The 18,966-nt window shown below is 49.6% G+C and overlaps 1 protein-coding gene across 5 annotated transcripts in view; it reads right to left on the bottom strand.

Annotated features, from left to right (window-relative positions):
* OGDH (oxoglutarate dehydrogenase) overlaps nucleotides 1-18,966 on the bottom strand; it is a 138,425-nt gene that overhangs the window by 49,667 nt on the left and 69,792 nt on the right. For all 5 annotated transcript variants that reach the window (XM_077805594.1, XM_077805597.1, XM_077805593.1 and 2 more), the window contains 2 exons: nucleotides 15,771-15,886; nucleotides 12,670-12,824 (listed from right to left, as the gene is read on the bottom strand). In XM_077805594.1, the coding sequence (XP_077661720.1) occupies nucleotides 12,670-12,824; nucleotides 15,771-15,886 (271 nt within the window). The remainder of the gene's footprint in view (nucleotides 1-12,669; nucleotides 12,825-15,770; nucleotides 15,887-18,966) is intronic.

Here is an 18,966-nt window from a genome sequence, read left to right as displayed (position 1 = left end):
ACTACGTTAAGATCCCAGGCCAGGATGGGGGGCTTCATCGGGGGGGGATGTATCTTCTCCAGCCCTTTCAGAAAACGTCTCATGATGGGGTGAGCGAACATCGAACGCCCAGAATCGCCTGGGTGAAAGGCTGAGATGGTTGCGAGGTGGACCTTGAGGGAACCAAACGCCAGACGCTGGTCCTTTAGGTACAGAAGATAGTCCAGGATACAAAGAATGGGAGCCTGGAGTGGGAACACTGCCTTTGGGCACACCAGCTGGACAACCTCTTCCATTTCGCCCTGTATGTGGCACTAGTAGACAGCTTGCGGCTTTCCAGAACTACCTGCCTCATCGGATCCGAACAGGCGACCTCTGCCTGATTCAGCCACGGATTCTCCAGGCTGTGAGGTGGAGAGACTGAAGGTCTGGGTGAAGGAGGCGACTGCGGTCCTGTATAATAAGGTCGGGAATGAGAGGTATCCGTATCGGTGACTGGACCGACAAGTCCATGAGGGTGGGTTACCAGCACTGGCAAGGCTAGGCTGAGGCCACCAAAATGGACGTCCGCCTTGTCCCTGCGGATTTTGAGAAACACTTTGTGGATGAACGGGAATGGCAGGAAGGCATATAGCAGCTGCCTGGACCATGGAATCATGAACGCATCTATGACTGAGCCTGGGCTACGGCTCCTGAAGGAGCAAAAGGTTGGGGAATTCCTGTTGGCTCGTGTGGTGAACAGGTTGATTTGGGGAAACCCCCAACTGTGGAATACGGAGTGGATGATGTCTGGGCGAATCGACCACTCGTGTGAGGAAATGTCTGCTCAGGCCGTCTGCTAGCATGTTCTGAACACCCTGCAGGTATGAAGCCTGCAGAAGGATGGAGTGGGCTAGGCAAAATTCCCACAGTAGGAGGGTTTCCTGACACAGAAGAGACAAGCAAGCTTTGCCTTGCTTCTTAATATAAAACATAGCTGCGGGGTTTCCCGTCAATACCGCAACGCAGTGGCCCTGCAAGCGAATCAGAGATGCTGGTCAGGTGAGGCGGATCGCCCCGAGTTCTTTGACGTTGATATTCAGATCCACTTCCTCTACTTGCCATAGGCCCCAAGTTGTCAGGCTTCCCAGATGTGCTCCACAGCTCAACGCAGACGTGTCCGTGACTAAGGTCAAGGTGGGCTGGGGTGGGTGAAAAGGAACCCTGGCGACTACCGCGCGGGGATTCAGCCACCACCGTAGGGAATCGAGGGTGTGCCAAGGGATGGTCAGCACTGTCTCCAGACTGTCGTGGCTCAGGCAATACACAGACGCGAGTCACGCTTGCAAGGGTCTGAGTTGCAGCCGGGCATGTTGAACCACATATGTGCAGGATGCCATATGGCCTAACAGCCTGAGACACTGCCTCGCCATTGTGGTAGGAAAGCTGCAAAGGTTGCCGATTATCTGCGAGAGGGCCAGGTGACACGTCCCTGGCAGGTATGTTCTTGAGTCGCATCCAGAACGGCTCCAATGAACTCTATCCTTTGAGTTGAGGTAAGCACTGATTTGCTGACATTGAGTATGATACCTAATTGATCGAATGTGTCTCCGACTAACTGCACCTGTGATTCCACCTGCTGACGGGAGCGGCCCCGGAGGAGCCACTCGTCCAGGTAAGGGTAGACATGCACGTGGTGGCGGCGGAGAAACGCTTAACATAGGAACATAAGAATGGCCATACTGGATCAGACCAAAGGTCCATCCAGCCCAGTATCCTGTCTGCCGACAGTGGCCAATGCCAAGTGCCCCAGAGGGAGTGAACTTAACAGGTAATGATCAAGTGATCTATCTCCTGCTATCCAACTCCACCCTCTGACAAACCGAGGCTAGGGACACCATTCCTTACCCATCCTGACTAGTAGCCATTAATGGATTTAACCTCCATGAATTTATCCAGTTTCTCTTTTAAACCCTGTTATAGTCCTAGCCTTCTCAACCTCCTCAGGCAAGGAATTCCACAGGTTGACTGTGCGCTGAGTGAAGAAGAACTTCCTTTTATTTGTTTTAAACCTGCTGTCCATTAATTTCATTTGGTGGCCCCTAGTTCTTATATTATGGGAACAAGTAAATAATTTTTCCTTATTCACTTTCTCTACACCACTCATGATTTTATAGACCTCTATCATGTCTCCTCTTTTCCAAGCTGAAAAGTCCTAGCCTCTTCAATCTCTCCTCATATGGGACCTGTTCCAAACCCCTAATCATTTTAGTTGCCCTTCTCTGAACCTTTTCTAATGCCAGTATATCTTTTTCGAAATGAGGAGACCACATCTGTAGGCAGTATTCAAGATGTGGGCGTATCACGGATTTATATAAGGGCAATAAGATATTCTCTGTCTTATTCTCTATCCCTTTTTTAATGATTCCTAACATCCCGTTTGCTTTTTTGACTGCTGCTGCACACTGCATGGACATCTTCAGAGAACTATTCACTATGACTCAAAGATCTCTTTCTTGATTAGTTGTAGCTATATTAGTCCCCATCATATTATATGTATAAATTGGAGTTATTTTTTCCAACGTGCATTATTTTACATTTATCCACATGAAATTTCATTTGCCATTTTGTAGCCCAATCACTTAGTTTTGTGAGATCTTTTTGAAGTTCTTCACAATCTGCTTTGGCCTTAACTATCTTGAGCAGTTTAGTATCGTCTGCAAACTTTGCCACTTCACTGTTTACCCCTTTCTCCAGATCATTTATGAATAAGTTGAATAGGATTGGTCCTAGGACTGACCCTTGGGGAACACCAGTAGTTACCCCTCTCCATTCTGAAAATTTATCATTTATTCCTATCCTTTGTTCCCTGTCTTTTAACCAATTCTCAGTCCATAAAAGGATTTTATCCCATGACAAAAAATGGTTACTCACCTTTGTAACTGTTGTTCTTTGAGATGTGTTGCTCATATCCATTCCAATTAGGTGTGTGCACGCTGCGTGCACGGCTGTCAGAGAATTTTTACCCTAGCAACACCCAGTGGGTTGGCTCTGGAGCCCCCTGGAGTGGCGCCTTCATGGCTCTCGGTACATACCCTAGCCGACCCAGCGCCCTGCCCCCTCAGTTCCTTCTTGCTGGCTACTGCAACAGAGGTGGAAGGGGGCGGGTTTGGAATGGACGTGAGCAACACATCTCCAAGAACAACAGTTACAATGGTGAATAACCCATTTTTCTTCTTCGAGTGTTTGCTCATATCGATTCCAATTAGGTGACTCCCAAGCACTACCTAGGCAGTGGGGTCGGAGTGAAGCAACGTGGATTGTAGGACTGCTGTACCAAACGCCACATCGCCTCTGGCGTGCCAGACGATGGCATAGTGCGAAGCAAAAGTGTGTACCAAGGACCAAGTTGCGGCTCTGCAGATCTCCTGGATTGGCACCTGGGCCAGAAAAGCCGCCACCGAGGCCTGGGCCCTTGTGGAGTGAGCAGTGATAGGTGGGGTCAGAACACCGGCCACATCATAGCAAGCACGGATGAAGAACGTGATCCATGAAGAGATCTGCTGAGAGGAGACCAGGAGGCTTTTCATCCGGTCTGCTACCACAACGAAGAGCTGGGTTGTCTTCCTGAACGGCTTTGTACACTCAGCATAGAAGGCAAGGGCCCTACAGACATCGAGGGAGTGCAGCTGCTGTTCCTGGTGACTGGCGTGCGGTTTTGGATATAAAAAAAATGGAAGAAAAATGTCCTGGCTGATATGAAAGGCCGATACCACCGTGGGAAGAAAGGCCGGGTGAGGCCAAAGCTGCAGTTTATCTTTATGGAAGATCGTGTAGGGTGGTTCTGAGGTAAGGGCTCTGAGCTCGGAGACACGCCTCACCAACGTGACAGTGACAGGGAAAGCCGTTTTCCAGGAGAGGTATAAAAGAGAGCAGGTGGCCAGCGGCTCGAAAGCTGGAGGCATGTAGGTAGGAACAGCGGTCAGTAGGTTTCTGGTATAGGGTGGTGTTTACGTGACCATCGTTTATTAGCACTGTAGTGTCCAGGAAGTGGATCTCTTGTGTGGACTGGACCAGGCTGAGGTTGATGGTGGGATGGAAATTTTGAAATCATGGTGGAATTCCTCAAGGGCTTCTGCTGACTTAGAACAACGCTTCCTCAGCTTTCGTCCCCTAATGCCCCTACTCTACTTGCACTATATTGATGACATCTTCATCATCTGGACCCATGGAAAAGAAGAACCTTGAGGAAGGCTCCAGGACGGTGACCACCAAGTCCAGGCTGTCTCGATCTGGGCGATAGACTGATGCCAGCCAGGCTTGTAATGGACGTAGTCGAAGTCTGGCGTGCGTGGTCACGTATGTGCAGGAAGACACGTGGCTGAAAAGACTCAAGCAACTTCTTGCCGACAAGGTTGGGAAGCTCTGAAGGCTCCAGACGAGGACCACTATAGCCTGGAAACGAGCATCCAGCAGCAGGGCTCATGCCTGCATGGAGTCCAGAACTGCTCTGATGAATTCTATTCTCTAGGTCGCTTCTAATGTTGACTTTGCCATGTTGAGAAGGAGCCCTAACTGACTAAACGTATTCATGACCAAGCGGAAGTGGGACCGCACCTGTTCTCTGGTGCGCCCCCAGATAAGCTAGTCATTGAGGTGAGCGTCTACCTGTACCCGCTGTCAACAAAGGAAGGCCGCCATGACTGCCATACATTTGGTGAACATTTGGGGGGCCGCGGAGACACCGAAGGGAAGGGCCGTGAACTGATAGTGTTCGTGGTTGACCACAAAGCGGGGGAAATGTCTGTGCGCCGGATGAATTGCTATGTGGAAATGCACGTCCTTCATGTTGAGGGTGGCGTAACAGTCTCCAGGATCCAGGGAAGGTATAATAGCGCCCAAGGAGACCATGTGGGACTTCAACTTTACCATGAACTTGTCGAGTCCGCTCAGGTCCATAATGGGCCAAAGCCCACCCTTTGCCTCGGGGATTAGGAAATATCGGGCCTGCAGTTCCCAGGATCCTCCTTCTTCCCTTTTTTAAAGATTGGCACTACATTAGCCTTTTTCCAGTCATCCGGGACTTCCCCCGTTCGCCACGAGTTTTCAAAGATAATGGCCAATGGCTCTGCAATCACAGCCGCCAGTTCCTTTAGCACTCTTGGATGCAACTGTGCACGTCCAGCTTTTCTAAATAGTCCCTAACCACCTCTTTCTCCACAGAGGGCTGGCCATCTATTCCCCATGTTGTGATGCCCAGCGCAGCAGTCTGGGAGCTGACCTTGTTCGTGAAGACAGAGGCAAAAAAAGCATTGAGTACATTAGCTTTTTCCACATTCTCTGCCACTAGGTTGCCTCCCTCATTCATTAAGGGGCCCACACTTTCCTTGGCTTTCTTCTTGTTGGCAACATACCTGAAGAAACCCTTCTTGTTACTCTTAACATCTCTCGCTAGCTGCAGCTCCAGGTGCGATTTGGCCCTCCTAATTTCATTCCTACATGCCCGAGCAATATTTTTATACTCCTCCCTGGTCATATGTCCAACCTTCCACTTCTTGTAAGCTTCTTTTTTATGCTTAAGATCCGCTAGGATTTCACCGTTAAGCCAAGCTGGTCGCCTGCCATATTTACTATTCTTTCGACACATCGGGATGGTTTGTCCCTGTAACCTCAACAGGGATTCCTTGAAATACAGCCAGCTCTCCTGGACTCCTTTCCCCTTCAAGTTAGTCCCCCAGGGGATCCTGGACATCCGTTCCCTGAGGGAGTCGAAGTCTGCTTTCCTGAAGTCCAGGGTCCGTATCCTGCTGCTTACCTTTCTTCCCTGTGTCAGGATCCTGAACTCAACCAACTCATGGTCACTGCCTCCCAGATTCCTATCCACTTTTGCTTCCTCTACTAATTCTTCCTGGTTTGTGAGCAGCAGGTCAAGAAAAGCTCCCCCCCTAGTTGGCTCCTCTAGCACTTGCGCCAGGAAATTGTCCCCTATGCTTTCCAAAAACTTCCTGGATTGTCTATGCACCGCTGTATTGCTCTCCCAGCAGATATCAGGAAAATTAAAGTCATCCATGAGAACCAGGGCATGCGATCTAGTAGCTTCCATGAGCTACCAGAAGAAAGCCTCATCCACCTCATCCCCCTGGTCCGGTGGTCTATAGCAGACTCCCACCACTACATCACTCCTGTTGCTCACACTTCTAAACTTAATCCAGAGACACTCAGGTTTTTCTGCAGTATCGTAGCGGAGCTCTGAGCAGTCATACTGCTCCCTTACATACAGTGCTACTCCCCCACCTTTTCTGCCCTGCCTGTCCTTCCTGAACAGTTTATAACCATCCATGACAGTACTCCAGTCATGTGAGTTATCCCACCAAGTCTCTGTTATTCCAATCACGTCATAATTCCTTGACATAATTTATTCCAACTGTGGTGCCACTCCTACTGCTGCCGCCGGGGTGCTGTGCACCGAGGCGCTTGGTGCCAGATCTTGGTGCGCCGCAGGGGGTTGAGGGCTAAGAGCGGCCTCCACTAGGAGCTGTTTTAAATGAAAGTCCCACTCCTTCTTAATCCGGGGACGAAACCCTTTGCAGATCCTGTACTTCTCTGCTTGATGAGACTCCCCCAGACACTTCAGGCAAGAGTCATGGGGGTTGCCCGTTGGCATGGGCTTAGAGCAGGAACCCCAGGGCTTGAATCCCGGAGCCTTGGGCATGAGCCCGAGAGAAGAACCGGGGAGGAGGGGAAACCACCGCCCCCTAACCGCACTAACAATAAGTAAACCAACTATAACTATTAACTATACACTAGGAAGAGTGGAGAGCAACGAAGCAGGACTCCACAGTTCCAGTGACCATCATGGGCGGTAAGAAGGAACTAAGGGGGCGCTGGGTCGGCTGGGGTATCTATTGAGCGCCATGAAGGCGCCACTCCAGGCGGCTCCACAGCCGAGTGTTACTAGGGTAAAAATTCTCCGACGGCCATGCATGCAGTGCACACACACACCTAATTGGAATAGATATGAGCAAGCACTCGAAGAAGAACTTAATTTATGTAAGAGCCTTTGGTGAGGGACCTTGTCAAAGGCTTTCTGGAAATCTAAGTACACTACATCCACTGGATCCCCCTTGTCCACACGGTTGTTGACCCCCCTCAAAGAACTCTAATAGATTAGTAAGACAATTTCCCTTTACAGAAACCATGTTGACTTTTGCGCAACAATTTATGTTCTTCTGTGTCTGACTATTTTATTCTTAACTATTGTTTCAACTAATGTGCCTGGTACTGACATTAGACTTACCGATCTGTAATTGCCGGGATCACCTCTAGAGCCCTTTTTAAATACTGGTGTTACATTAGCTATCTTCCAGTCACTGGGTACAGAAGCTGATTTAAAAGGACAGGTTACAAACCACAGTTAATTGTTCCGCAATTTCATATTTGAGTTCTTTCAGAATTCTTGGGTGAATGCCATCTGGTCCCGGTGACTTGTTACTGTTAAGTTTATCAATTAATTCCAAAACCTCCTCTAGTGACACTTCAATCTGTGACAATTCCTCAGATTTGTCACCTACAAAGGACGGCTCAGATTTGGTAATCTCCCTAACATCCTCAGACGTGAAGACTGAAGCAAAGAATTCATTTAGTTTCTCTGCGATGACTTAATAGTCTGTAAGTGCTCCTTTTGTATCTTGATCGTCCAGGGGCCCCACTGGTTGTTTAGCAGGCTTCCTGCTTCTGATGTACTTAAAAAACATTTTATTACCTTTTGAGTTTTTGGCTAGCTGTTCTTCAAACTCCTTTTTGGCTTTTCTTATTACATTTTTACATTTAATTTGGCAGTGTTTATGCTCCTTTCCATTTACCTCACTAGGAGCTGACTTCCACTTTTTAAAAAGATGCCTTTTTATCTCTCACTGCTTCTTTTACATGGTTGTTAAGCCACGGTGGCTCTTTTTTAGTTCTTTTACTGTGTTTTTTAATTTGGGGGTATACATTTAACTTGGGCCTCTATTATGGTGTCTTTGAAAAGTGTCCATGCAGCTTGCAGGGATTTCATTCTAGTCACTCTACCTTTTAATTTCTGTTTAACTAACCTCCTCATTTTTGCATAGTTCCCCTTTCTGAAACCAAATGCCACAGTGTTGGGCTGTTGAGGTGTTCTTCCCACCACAGGAACATTACATTATGGTCACTATTTCCAAGTGGTCCTGTTATAGTTACCTCTTGGACCAGATCCTGCGCTCCACTCAGGACTAAATTGAGGATTGCCCTCTCCCCTTGTGGGTTCCTGTACCAGCTGCTCCAAGAAGCAGTCATTTAAAGTATTGAGAAATTTGTCTCTGCATTTCATCCTAAGGTGACATGTACCCAGTCAATACGGGGATAATTGAAATTCCCCACTATTATTGAGTTCTTTACAACTGCCATGCACTTGGTGAAGACGCGAGGCGCTGTGCAAAGCCCGAACGGGAGGGCTGTGAACTGGTAATGCACCTTGTTCACCATGAAGTGGAGGAACCATCTGTGAGCTGGGGTGATAGATAGATGGAAATAAACATCCTTCATGTCGAGGGCGAAGTACCAGTCTCCCGGGTCTAGGGAAGGGATGATTGTGCTTAGGGAGAACATGCAGAACTTCAAGCTGACTATGAACTTGTTGAGTTCCCGCAGTCCAGAATGGGCTGGAGACTTCCCTTCACTTTCGGGACGAGGAATTATTGGGAGTAGAAACCCTTGCCTTTGAGTTTCTGAGGGACCTTCTCCACCGCTCCTAGGGCGAGGAGAGCCTGGACCTCCTGGACAAGAAGTTGCTCGTGAGAGGGGTCCCTGAAGAGGGGCGGGCAAGGGGGATGGAAGGGTGGGGAAGAGCAGAATTGGATAGAATATCCCACTTCTACAGTGCGGAGCACCCAACCGGTCTGACGTAATAAGGGACCATGCAAGGTAGAAGCGGGATAGATGGTTCAGGAAAGGAGGGGAGGCAACCGGGTTGTGGACTGGTATTATGTCCTCGTGCACATGTTCAAAAGGGGCACTCAGGGTCCAAAGGGGGTTTGGATTGTCCTTGGCCCTGCCCAGATGGAGGACGCGACGGTATGCGTCAATTGTATCTACTTCTCTTACGAGAGAAGTCCTGTCTGGGCCTAGGGGAAAAAGACCACTGCTGGGTGGCCTGCAGTTTAAAGGGCTTCCTTCGGGTCACCGGAGTGTGCATGCCGAGGGAGGAGGGATAGCTCAGTGGTTTGAGCATTGGCCTGCTAAACTGAGGGTTGTGAGCTTAATCCTTGAGGAGGCCATTTAGGGATCTGGGGCAAAAATTGGGGATTGGTCCTGCTTTGAGCAGGGGGTTGGACTAGATGACGTCCTGAGGTCCCTTCCAACCCTGATATTCTATGACTCTATGACTTTATTGTGCTCTGGGAGTCCTTTAGGCTATGCAGTCTGGAATTTGTTTGCTCAGCAAATAGGCCCTGGCCATCAAAGGGAAGGTCCTATAGGGTCTGCTGGACCTCCAGGGGAAGACCAGAGGACTGGAGCCAAGCATTGCTCCTCATTGCAAGCCCGGACACCAGAGTACTTGCCGCAGAGTCCGCGGCATCGAGGGAGCCTTGGAGGGAAGTCCGGGCGACAGCTTTACCCTCTTCAGCAACGGCCCCCAACTCCGCTCGTGACTCAGAGGGGAGGAGCTCCTTAAATTTCAGGATTGAGGACCATGAGTTGTATCTACTCAGGGATGCGAGTTGGTTTGTAATCCTGAGAGAGAGACCCCCCGTGGAATAAATTTTCCTTCCAAACAAATCAAGCCATTTAGCTTCCCTTGCGGGGGCCTGCTGACCTTGCCTCTCTTTTTCATTCACCGCCTCCACCACAAGAGAGCATGGGGGAGGATGGGTGAAGAGATACTCATATTCCTTAGTGGGAACAAAGTATTTATGTTCAGCCCCCTTGGCCGTAGTGGGGATGGAGGCAGATGTTTGCCAAATGGTTTTGGCATTGGACTGAATAGTTTTTATAATGGGTAAGGCTACCCTAGAGAGGCCCTCTGGTGCCAGGATGTCCACCATTGGGTCCTCCTGTTCGACTACTTCCTCCACCTGAAGATTCATATTCAGGGCTATCCGTCAGAGGAGTTTCTGCAGGGCCCTGTGATCCGTGGGTGGCGGCCCAAAGGTGGAGGTGCCTGCCACCACCTTATCAGGGGACTATGAGGAGGAAGCCAGCAGTAGGACCGGTTCCGTGGTAGCCTCTTGATCTTTAGGGACCAGGTCCTCACAGGCACTGGATGTAGCCTCTACAGGCAAAGGTGGTGCTGGGTCTGGGTTTTATGGAGGGTCCTGGGGTGGGCGGCGGAGAGTTGCCTCAGGGAGGCGAGATCCCGAACGGGGAGGCGGTGGAATACCAAGAGGGGCGCCCTGGATCTGATGGGGTCCAGAACGGCCACTGAGGCTGCCATTGGGGCGCTGAAGCATCCTGCCTTAGGCTGCCCAGCCCTGATCTGGGCGCCTCAGATGCCCCCGATGCCTTGCCTCAGTGGAGGAAGGGCGACTTTGAGCGGGACAGCCAAGGGGCAGCGGTGCAGGACTGCACCGGAGAAACATCCTCCTACGATGGGCAGGATGCGTGCTGTGAAGTGTAGCGGGGCTGCAATGTCAATCAGTGCCACGATGCAGGATGGTGCCGCTGTGGGGAATGATGGCAGGGTGTGGAATGGTGCAGCGAAGTAGAGCATGCCATCACATATAGCTGCGCTGAGGTGGGGAACGATGCTGTGATGAAGAACGGTGCAGCGATCAAGGATGGTGCCGAAGTGGGGAGAGGTGCCGTGACATGGCTCTCGAGTGGGAGTCGTGCCGCGTCGGGGAGCGACACCTGGAAGGTGAACAGCATGCAGGCTGAGGCCAGTGCGGAGCACAGTGCTGCAAGCTCACAGAACGGGATCTGGACCTCAAGCGGGACCACGACTTATCTGCCGATGACCACCTCGAATGGGAGTGGCTCCGAGGATCAAGGCTGCCAGACCAGTGCCACTAGTCAGAGGAGTGCCGGGACTCAGAGTGGCGGGGAGATCCAGGTCAGGGGGCAGACAGACACAACATGGCAGGCTTGCCTCTAGATGGTGCCATGCTCCAAGGGAGTGGAGGCTTAATCCTTATAGTGGGAGACTTAGGTGCCATCATCTCGATGAGCCCCCTAGCGGCTCTGAAGGTGTTCGGGGTGGAAGGCATCATAACTTCCCCCACATGCAACCGCGGTGAGTACAGGAGAGTAGGACTTCCTGGAGAGACAGGGGTCTGTGATGGCTGCGCATGGCCCGAGGGTCTGTCGGCCATAGGCCCGTCCCTGGCACCATCCCCTTCTGGGGGTGCAGTAGCCGTAGCAACCCGCTGGGGAGATTTCCCTTTGGCCTGTTTCTTGCAGGCAGCTGGGGAATGAGAGCGGTGCTGGAGAGAGGGCTTCTGGGGCCTGGGGGACCGGCGGCTCCTGGGTTGGCGTGCCGAGTCCTTTCTCAGCACCGCAGAATGAGAAGCACTCCGCACCAAGGCGCTCGGGGCCGGGTCCTGCTGCGGACGGAGGGCTAACTCCATGAGGAGTTGCTTTAGGCATATGTTCCTCTCCTTCCTGGTGCGAGGCCTGAAAGTCTTTCAGATCTTGCACTTGTCCAACTGATGGGCTTCTCCCCAGACATCGGAGGCAGGAGCCGTGGGGGTCACCCGTGGGTATAGGCTTAGTGCAGGAACTACAGGATTTGAAGCCCTGAGACAGCATGCCCGGAGGCCCTCCGGGGCACGTGTTGGAGGGGGAGCCGCCACAACCCGCTAAGTAGCGTGACTACAATTAACTAACTAAGAACGATTAACTAACAAGGGGTAACTATATACAGAGATTAGCAGAAGAGCTAGGGATTAGTGGGACACTTGCAAGCAAGAGACCACTGTTCCAACAACTGTCACTTGCGGTAAGAAGGAACTGAAGGGGGGTCGGGCCAGCAGGGTCGTATATAGAGTGCCATACTTGCGCCACTTCAGGGGGTCCACAGCTGGCCCGATGGGTAGTTGCAAGGGAAAAGTTTCCAGCAGCCGTGCCCTCGGCATGTGCACACACCTAACAGTAACTGATATGAGCAAGCACTCGAAGAAGAACTGCATTTCTGGGGACATTAAGATAAAGTCCCAGCTACCCTCTCCCACTCCAAGGCATTCACCATGCTTATATGTGTAACACACAGAAAAGACGTGTTAACATTTGGATTACACCTGCTAATATGATATTTAAATAACTGTCCAGAGGCAAATCTATGTGATTTCTGTGTGAGCGTGAGAGAGAGAGATCGATCCTATAAATAGTTTAAAGCCACAATTTTTGGGTGATCACAAGTGGAGTCACTTGACTGACAAGCCTCACAAAGGACCTCCAGAGGCAGGATAGCCAGTGGTTAGGGCTCTAGGCTGGGACTCAGGAACCCTGAATTCAAGTCCTTACTCTGCTACAGACTTGGGCAAGTCCTGTAGCCTGTCTGTGCCTTAACTGCCCCATCTGTATAACAGGGTATTGTGAGATAAATACATTAAAAAGGGTGAGAGTTTCAGTTACATAGGTGACAGGACCAGACAAGTACCACAGGCAAATCAGTGGCATTAAGAGCTCCGTGAGACATCACTGAACCACCCCATCCAGACGGCACCAGGAGGACACCAAAGATAGGCAGAATACCTTGTTGAGCGCACCAGCCTTGCCAGTAGGGTGCGTTTCTCATCAGTGGTGAACTGCATGATACCTGGAGTCTCAAATTTCCGCCGTATCCACTGACATTGCTCCAGGTCATTGATAAACATGAACTCCACGCCAACGTGCTGGCAGTAAGCCATCTATTTAACACAGGAAAGAGGAACATAAGGTAAAGCAGGAGATTTAAGGCACTTTTGCCCTGCAGGGTATAAAATGTAATAAATGCCTGTCACCGCAGAATTCAGAATTCAAGGAGCCCTGCAAATGGCACAGAAGGCCCAAGCAGTACTAGAATGGCCTTCTGAATCCCCCTAACACCAGGGCATGTTGGCACATCAGAAAGCGAAGAGACCTGCCAGTGTTTTGTGAAATCCAGCCCTGATACAGACTGCTGACTCCTCTCCCAAGCTATTCCCCAGCATTGCACTAAGATGCTGAGGTTGTATCAGCCATAGAGTGGCTCCAGGGAGCTGGTTAGTCCATACTTACAGAATAGAGGAATTCTGCAGAAGGTACAGGCATAGCCCCAATGGGGTTGTGTGGGCGATGCATTGTCAATAGCACAGTGCATATTAGGGAGTTACCTGGAACAAGAACTTGCCTGACAACCAGAGAAGAGCATGCTGAGGCACAAGATATATGGAGCCAGATTGTCACGATTGCTCAGGACCCAATGCATTCAGCTTTCTTGGAAATCTGGTCCTTAATGTTAGCACATAGAACCTATCACTCAGAATTTGATGTTGATGGTATGAAGAGATTATGGCTTGGCCTATTTTTTTTTAAGCTGTGCTGATGGTTTCAGACAAGATCAGAGGTGGGCAAACTACGGCCCATGGGACTGTCCTGCCCGGCCCTTGAGCTCCCAGCTGGGGAGGCTCACCCCTGGCCCCTCCCCTGTTGTCCCCCCTCTCCCGTAGCCACACCACAGCGCGAGAAGCGCAGCTTGCGCCCGCTCACCTCCCAGGCTTTCCAACAAGCCTGTCCTGCCGCTCTGAGCAGCATGGTAAGGGGGCGGGGGGAGGAGGTCCCGGGGGGCAGTCAGGGGACAGTCAGATGGGGCGGAGGTTCGGGGAGGGAGGGTGGTCAGGGGACAAGGGTGTGGATAGGGGTCGGGGCAGTCAGGGGACAAGGGTGTGGATAGGGGTCGGGGCAGTCAGGGGACAAGGAGCGGGGGGCTTAGATAGGGGGTGGGGTCCTGAGGGGTGGTTAGGGGACAAGGAGAAGGGGGGTTGCATGGGTGGGAGGTTCTGAGGGGGGCAGTCAGGGGGTGGGAAGTGGGAGGGGGCCAGGCTGTTTGTGGAGGCGCAGCCTTCCCTACCCGGCCCTCCATACCGTTTCGCAACCCCGATGTGGCCCTCGGGCCAAAAAGTTTGCCCACCCCTGGACTAGATGCATCTTACTGAGAAAATGTACTGTATTTGAGATTGTGAGCCACAGATTACACACCGCTTTCTGAACACTGACTGGTTCTGAGAGCAACAGCTCCAGAACACAGCCCTCGGGACAGAACGGTTACCATGCACAGCTCCTCCTTTCATAATCAAGGTAACGTAGCATGTGCAATATTTATCATCTGGGGTTTGCACAACCCCTTGAAGTATATAAGGTGTTACAGTGCGGCTGCCACCATCAAGGCATAGAAGGTGATCACGGTCCTTCTACGGACCGGGGTGAAGCATGAAACCCAGTGGCTCCCAGGGGGAAGGGAGCTTCATAGCGTGAATGAACAAAGCTGGGCTGGGAAGTTGGATCGTCGCGCCTGTTGTGACTAGGTGCACAAAGAAGTGACAGTACCCGAGTAACTGGCTCCTTGCCCTACTTCCTTCATTGGAAGCAGGATCTGCAGCACCTGCTCCCTCCCTACTCCTGCAAGAGGGGCAGGCCAAGGGTACATGCTCCAACCACTGACAGAGGAAGGCATCTGCTTGTGCCAGGGCTTCTCTTCCCCCCATCTCAACTCCTTAGTGAATCTGTTCGAGGGACGGTGCCCAGCTCTCCCTCCTTGTGCCTGCCCACCCCATAACAGCAGGCTGACTTTGGCAATCACTTCACTCCTCCATCCGCAGACATCCAGTGGGTTTAGCACCCACCATCCTAACAAGCATCTGGCTCTCATTCTCCCTATAGTGGCTCCTTGGATGAGGCAGAAGGGTGCACAAGTTACTTATGACAGCACCCCACTGCCATGTAGCACCAGTTCCCGAACTCCTGGCATGAGAGCACAACTATGGGTTGGAAAGATTTGCTGCAATCCCAGACTGAGGCACGGAGCCTTCCAGATACATAACATGGCTGCTGGAAGAGAGGAGTACTACAAATGTCCATCATGGGACAGTAAGCTTTCTCCCTGCCAAGCCTTGAGTTACAGGTCCCAGGCGCTTCCTCCATCCACTGTTATCTTGGAGAGCAGAGCTGGGAGTGACATTCTCCTGCTTTCAGTAACGTTTTGGGGATGTCTGCAGTGGGTCAGGCTCTCAGTGTTACTAACTCTCATAATATTTATGAGCCGTATGAGATCTAGGTTTTTTCTTGAATTCCCAGCTCCTGGAGTCTTGTGATGATGGGAGAATCTCACCTTTCATAAGTGAAAAACAAGTTTCTATTCCCTCATGATCGCAGTGTGTGACTAGAAAATGTGATCCTAAAGGCTCAAAATCCAAAAGGCAAATGATAAATTTGGGAGTATTTTTATTAAGATCTCATGATTCTTGGGGAGGGATCCCACTTATGAAATCTGAACACTTGGGGTTGGCAATACTGGTCTCTGGATTGGTAGTAAGAACTGTGTGATCTCGGGCATATCGCAATCTCTCATGGCCTCTTTCTCCAGCTGTAAAATGGGAACAACAGAGCTTCCTATTGCTTTGAAGACCTCGGAGATCCATGGATGAAGAGTGCCATGTTAAGTGCTGAATATGAGTAATAAAGGAAAGGAGAACAAAGAATCCTGATCTCTGGTGAGGCAGGGGGAAGTGGCATTCAGAGTTTTATTATTAAGTCTCCCGATAAAGATCCTGAATTCGGAACCAAATGGAACAGCGTAGTTTTCTGAAAGCTGTGCAATTCCCCTGCACTTGTCTTACCTCCAGGCGGCGGATGATCTCGCGGAGTGGAAGAGCCGACTCATTGCCTCCAATGAAAGTGGTCGTGGGCAAATGGAAGACCTTGTCGAGATCCGATTCATCCAGTCCATAAAACCCTGCAGGATTTTCATGGGTAGGACAAGCCAAAGCAGGAGAGAGAGAGGGGTGGGGGGGGGCGGCATGTTTTGGACATGGACAGTCACACAGGAACCAGGGTTGTGGGGAGGATGACAAAAAAGCAGCACAAAAACAAAAAATAAGCATGAAGGAGGTTTGTGTAAATAAATAACCAAGCAGTAATTAGACACGCGAGCACAGAACAAAAAGGTTATTACAAAAGGCACGCAGGCAACACCAGGATACAAACAAAACAAAGCAATATATATGCATATAAATTGGTAATTAAATTGAGCGTTGAATTGAGAAGGATTGGAGTCCCACATACACAAAATACATTTCAGGAATATAATATAGGTGAGAGAAGAAAAAACAAAGAGGATTGGCCAGAGTCATTGAGCAAACAGATTTCACCACGTTTGGAATTAACAAAACAAAGTTGAAGCAGAAAACGAAAAGGTTAAATGGACCGACCCAAAACAATAAAAAATAAGGAAGGAAAGCAAGATAAAGAAAGCTGCATCAGTTTCAAGATTCTGCAGTGGACTCTTCTGAATAGCTCATGCAGGGGAGAGAAGTGTTTTACAATAAATGGGACCCACGTGCTTTGAGCAAAGCCCTCTTTGCAGGCAGGCAGGCGGATTTTGCTACTCTTTCCAAGAGATGGCCCAGTTAGCCTGTTCAGGCCTATGGGTTTAAACTTGGCCACCCTTGGAGCTCTGTTTTCCCCTGTGGTGGGCAGGTTCTTACCAAAATGCGGTGGGTGTGGTGTATCTGAGGGGGCGATGCTGAAGCCTTCAGCATAGTAAATGGGAGGTTTCAGCTTAAAATAAATTAATGGTCTGTAAGGAAATCTACACGGGACTCAAATACAAGGCTCAAAGCAAAGAACTGGGAAGGGAGAGGTGAGGGGCTCAGAACAGGGCAGCAATGCCTATGCAACATCCCATTACCAGAGGCAATCCCTTAATGATTAACCTGTACGCCAGTGATAACCAGAGATGTTACCGATATGGCCCTATATGTGCCATTCCTCCTCTACCAACAGGCCAATTGTGCCACACAGTTTCTTCCCCACCAACCTCCCCCAGACATTACCAAAGCTGTACGCTGGCCCACATGATTAAAATTTAAACACTATTACAATGGTCTCTCTGAGCAGAAGATCATCTCCTTTTAGAAGCAGGCAGATAGGTGGGACTGTTTGGCTAGTACACACACCCTTATTTACATGCAACTCAACCCTGCTCCTTGTACCTGGTTTCAAAGCAGAGAGAGATCTGCTAAGAAATTCTATTTTCATTCCATATTTTTGGACTAGCAATAACTCCTCTGGGCAGAGACAGAGTCCCTGACCTGCCTGCGGTAACTGGAGTCCACTGATAGGAGCCATCCTGTGTCCATGCAGTGGTTTGTCTCCATTCTCAGCTGCCAAGTCAAATCTAGACAAGGTCACTCTATGTTAATGGCCTTTTAGGGCTCCCTCTATCAGAGCACCTTTCAGTGCCCACTTTTGAAAGTGGAAGGACTTCTGTGTACATGGATTTAAAAGTGAGCACTGATGGAACAATTTAATCATGGATGATGTATTGGCATGAATGTATTTGAAGGTTGTTTAACATCATTTGAGGGCACTAGTAAAACAGGCAGATAATTAGCATAGCTAATTACAGACATGTGCCCATTAGCTTTTATACTGTCACGCCCTTTTTTAAAGGGCATAAATGGGCCACAGAACTAAGCTGGAACTCTGGACAGGAAGTTTCAAGTTGTGAAGGGGGTATTTTTAAATCCACAAAAATAGCCTTCCTGTTGATGTTCAATAGTTACTATCCTGCCCTATAGCACCTCAGTGGAACTCAAAATGAGTGAAACATGAAACCTCAACCTCTGTGAGGTAGGTCAAAATGCTTGAGACAGAGAAACTGAGGCACTGAAAAGGACTTTCCTTTCATAACCTAGCAAGTCAGTGGCAGAGCTGGGAACAGGACCCTGGAATCCTGACCCCCCCAGTCCCCTCTTCTAACCATTAGGCCACACTGTTAGGATACAGATATTCAGGCCTGTCTGTAAAGGCCTATACTCTAAGAATTTAGGTGTATTCTTATCACTTGGCTAGTGATAGAGGTATAAAAGAAAGAATCAAAACCACTGTCTGCCAGTGTAAGGGCCTTCTCTTACTGTGACAGTTTGTGGCCCTGTGCTTAGGCTCAGGCCTTTGGCTAAGCAGCAGAGGCAGCCATAAGCTGGGAAGCGACCGGTCACATCCTCACATTCCAAACTAGTCACATTGAAATAAGGTGCTATTGGGCTGTTAGGCACTATCAGGACAGGATTGTATTCCTATCACCTCCAGAGAAAGGGAAGTGCCTAGAAAATGTAAAAGGAAACTTAGTTTGATAGCATCCTGTCTGGCAAGAACTCACTTATCAATAGCTGGGATGTGAAATCCTCACTTCTGTATTGTTTTGTCATTATAGTTCCCACTTTGCTGTTGTCTGTCTGTATAATCTCTGTCTGGTTCTGTGATTGTTCCTGTCTGCTGTATAATTAATTTTGCTGGGTGTAAACTAATTGAGGTGGTGGGATATAATTGGTTACATAATCATGTTACAATATGTTAGGATTGGTTAGTTAAATTTCAGGAAAATGATTGGTTAAGGTATAGCTAAGCAGAACACAAGTTTTACTATATAATCTGTAGTCAATGAGGAAGTGACTGGGTGTGGGTGGGGGTGGGCATGTGGGTGTGTGAGATGGGAACAGGGAATGGGGGTAAGAAAATTGGAATCATGTTTTGCTAAAGGGGGAGATGGGAACAGGGAATGGGGGTAAGGAAATTGGAATCATGTTTTGCTAAAGGGGGAAATGGGAACAGGGAATGGGAGTAAGGAAGTTGGAATCATGTTTGGCTAAGGGTAGGAATGGGAACAGGGACACAAGTGTAAGGCTCTGTGGTGTCAGAGCTGGGAAGGAGGATACTAAGGAAGGAAACTGGAATCATGCTTGCTGGAAGTTCACCCCAATAAACATTGAATTGTTTGCACCTTTGGACTTCGGGTATTGTTGCTCTCTGTTC

The sequence above is a fragment of the Eretmochelys imbricata genome, chromosome 26 (assembly GCF_965152235.1).
Source record: "Eretmochelys imbricata isolate rEreImb1 chromosome 26, rEreImb1.hap1, whole genome shotgun sequence".
Classification (NCBI taxonomy): domain Eukaryota; kingdom Metazoa; phylum Chordata; order Testudines; family Cheloniidae; genus Eretmochelys; species Eretmochelys imbricata.
Note: the sequence above shows the minus strand (reverse complement) of the source record. Positions and strands in the feature narration are given on the sequence as shown.